The sequence below is a fragment of the Zea mays genome, chromosome 9, assembly GCF_902167145.1.
Source record: "Zea mays cultivar B73 chromosome 9, Zm-B73-REFERENCE-NAM-5.0, whole genome shotgun sequence".
NCBI lineage: Eukaryota > Viridiplantae > Streptophyta > Magnoliopsida > Poales > Poaceae > Zea > Zea mays.
In genome coordinates this window covers 131,279,771-131,282,794 of record NC_050104.1, presented here as the reverse complement: position 1 = coordinate 131,282,794, position 3,024 = coordinate 131,279,771, and the positions used below count along the sequence as shown (strand labels likewise).

Below are 3,024 nucleotides of genomic sequence, written 5' to 3'. Positions count from 1 at the left end.
TACCGATCACTGCAGGAGAAGATATTTTCCCTACCTGCATCTCATCATTCATACAGTCAAGTGTCAACACGCAATTGCTGGATCACTGCAGCCGCGAGATCATCTCCATCCATCCATCCATGGATGGAGGAGCTAGCTAGAGAGGTGGGGGGATCCCAATAGGTTGAGCTGAGAGTGACATGCATACTCACATGATCTCAAGCCCTATCATTCGTCGCTCGTGGGCCCCACCCCTCACATCGACGGCCTATAGTCCCTCTCGCTCTCGCCCCTCCTCTTCCTCTCCCACCGGCCTCAGCTAGTAGTAGGATGCTAGATGCCGCTTCATCTTCCTCTTTAAGAAAGCTAGCTGGGGCTTGCTTTGTATTTCTCTTCCCAACCTTTTCCCCTCCATGTCTCATGTAAACTGAAGCCTACTGATCTACAACCACAGCGCCTTTGCTGAAGATCTCACAATTGCAAACCAAACACACCATTTTTCCCCGGCCTTTATCGGAGTATCCTTTGATCACCAGTCCTGTCCTGTTACAAGAACAAATAGCACTCTTTATCCAGCAGCTAGCCAACCACCTGCTATCCTAGGAAGTTCGACAGAGCTGCATCCACATATAATATTGAGCTAATCTAACCCTAAACCCCCTCCTAAAATAGTTGTGGCATATAGTACTGTTACATACTCCACCAGATCCCTGAAATAGCATACTAGTCAATAGTCAACAGCTGTAGCAGCAGCCGGAGCTCGCTCGAGAAGCGTGAGCGGGGAGCCCCATGGAGTTCACGCCCGCGCATGCGCATGCCCGTGTCGTTGAGGATTCCGAGAGGCCTCGCGGCGGCGTGGCCTGGGTGGAGAAGGAGCACATGTTCGAGAAGGTGGTCACCCCGAGCGACGTGGGGAAGCTCAATCGCCTGGTCATCCCAAAGCAGCACGCGGAGCGCTACTTCCCCGCGCTGGACGCCTCGTCCGCCGCGGCGGCGGCGGCGGCAGCAGCCGCGGGAGGCGGGAAGGGGCTGGTGCTCAGCTTCGAGGACCGGGCGGGGAAGGCGTGGCGCTTCCGCTACTCGTACTGGAACAGCAGCCAGAGCTACGTGATGACCAAAGGTTGGAGCCGCTTCGTGAAGGAGAAGCGCCTCGGTGCCGGGGACACAGTCTTGTTCGCGCGCGGCGCGGGCGGCGCGCGCGGCCGCTTCTTCATCGATTTCCGCCGCCGTCGCCAGGATCTCGCGTTCCTGCAGCCGACGCTGGCGTCTGCGCAGCGACTCCTGCCGCTGCCGTCGGTGCCCATCTGCCCGTGGCAGGACTACGGCGCCTCGGCTCCGGCGCCCAACCGGCACGTGCTGTTCCTGCGGCCGCAGGTGCCGGCCGCCGTAGTGCTCAAGTCGGTCCCCGTGCACGTTGCTGCATCCGCGGTGGAGGCGACCATGTCGAAGCGCGTCCGCCTGTTCGGGGTGAACCTCGACTGCCCGCCGGACGCCGAAGACAGCGCCACAGTCCCCCGGGGCCGGGCGGCGTCGACGACGCTTCTGCAACTGCCCTCGCCATCGTCGTCAACATCCTCCTCGACGGCAGGGAAGGACGTGTGCTGTTTGGATCTTGGACTGTGAAGACAATCAACATCCTCTAGCAAAAAGAAGGAGAAATTGGGTCGAGGAACTGATGGGGCACTGACACACGAACTGATATGGCTCCAGTACTGCATCTGCATGTGTAATTGTTGATGAATTGGTATTTCTTGATGATATCCTGCTCATATAATCATATTAGCTCATTTGTGCTTTCCGTAACTAATGTGTGTTTCTTCTCTTTTCTTGATTTGATCTTTGTTCCGAGGATATGATATCGATCTTGCTCATTATAAATGTACATATTCTGAATCATCTCTGACTAAATTCAGTAATTATTTAAGAACTGCACTGTTCACTCTGCAAGTCTGCATACGATATCAGTTAGCCCCCAATGTTTGCATATCTTACTGTTTGGGTCAGGTAATTTTGTAGTTTTGGTTTCTCGAAGCACTGTAGCCCCTCTCCGGGCAACTTCACAAGGCTCTCCCCCCAAAGCAAGGAAGCACCGTAGCAGAGGCAGTTAATGGATGACTGGATCAGGTCAGATCAGACCCTACCCTACTCTTTTTCCTAAACATCAGATGCTTTTCCATGGATATCTATACACTCCACTGCTGTATCCTCATGTCTGCAGCAGCTGTATTTACTATCATTCTTGGCTTGGTTCTTGTGCAATTCCTTCGCTGCTGCCCGCAGGCTGCCACACCTGATATTCTGATTCGCTTCTCTGCTTCCATTGCTCACTCCTGCATGCTGCAGCAGTGCAGCTCTTCCGGCCTGTAATATTCTTACAAGGAACCAACATAGATCCTGCTGGCTCGGTTCTTAAACGTTAAGGCCCTATTTGGAAGCTTAGTATTTTTATAGTTCTGAAGCAATACTATAGTAGGAGTATTTGATAGGAGTTTAGTATTTTAAGTTAGGGTCTAAGCTTCAGAACTATTAGTATTGCGTCAGAACTATAAAAATACTCCTACCAGACCCTAATAGTGTGTTTGGTTTGAGGATTGAAGTGATTCATCTCCTTCTCACTCCTCACTTTTTTATTTGGTTTGTGGAATAGAATGAGTTGATCCATCATCATCTCATTCCTCATAAGCTAATAATTAGTATATAAATGAGGAGTGGATTGATTCCACCAAAATTGATGGAATGAACTTATGATGCATCATCTCATGAGGCATAAAGTGACTCTACAAATCAAACACATCATAACTTTTTTGCTGAGGCATGAAAACATGCATGCTTCAGAAAAAATAAATAAATTTCTTGGATCATGCTGTATATATATGACGATGCGTGGTTAAGCGGATTAAATTAGGGAATCACACTATTTCAACAACCAAGGAGAGAACACAGCACATGTAGTTGGATACAAATATTTAAAACTAACGAAACACTGCCTAGGTAAAATCCAAACTATCGCTTCCACACGGGAGATCACACAGCAATGCAATTAGG

At 50.3% G+C, this 3,024-nt stretch overlaps 1 protein-coding gene across 1 annotated transcript; it reads left to right on the top strand.

Moving 5' to 3' along the window:
• The first annotated feature begins 301 nt into the window (after window positions 1–301).
• On the top strand, window positions 302–1,906 carry LOC103639087 (putative B3 domain-containing protein Os10g0537100). The gene has a single exon (XM_008661883.3). It carries the CDS (start codon window positions 769–771, stop codon window positions 1,600–1,602), a length of 834 nt encoding a protein of 277 aa, XP_008660105.1. The 5' UTR covers window positions 302–768; the 3' UTR covers window positions 1,603–1,906.
• Window positions 1,907–3,024: the final 1,118 nt, after the last annotated feature.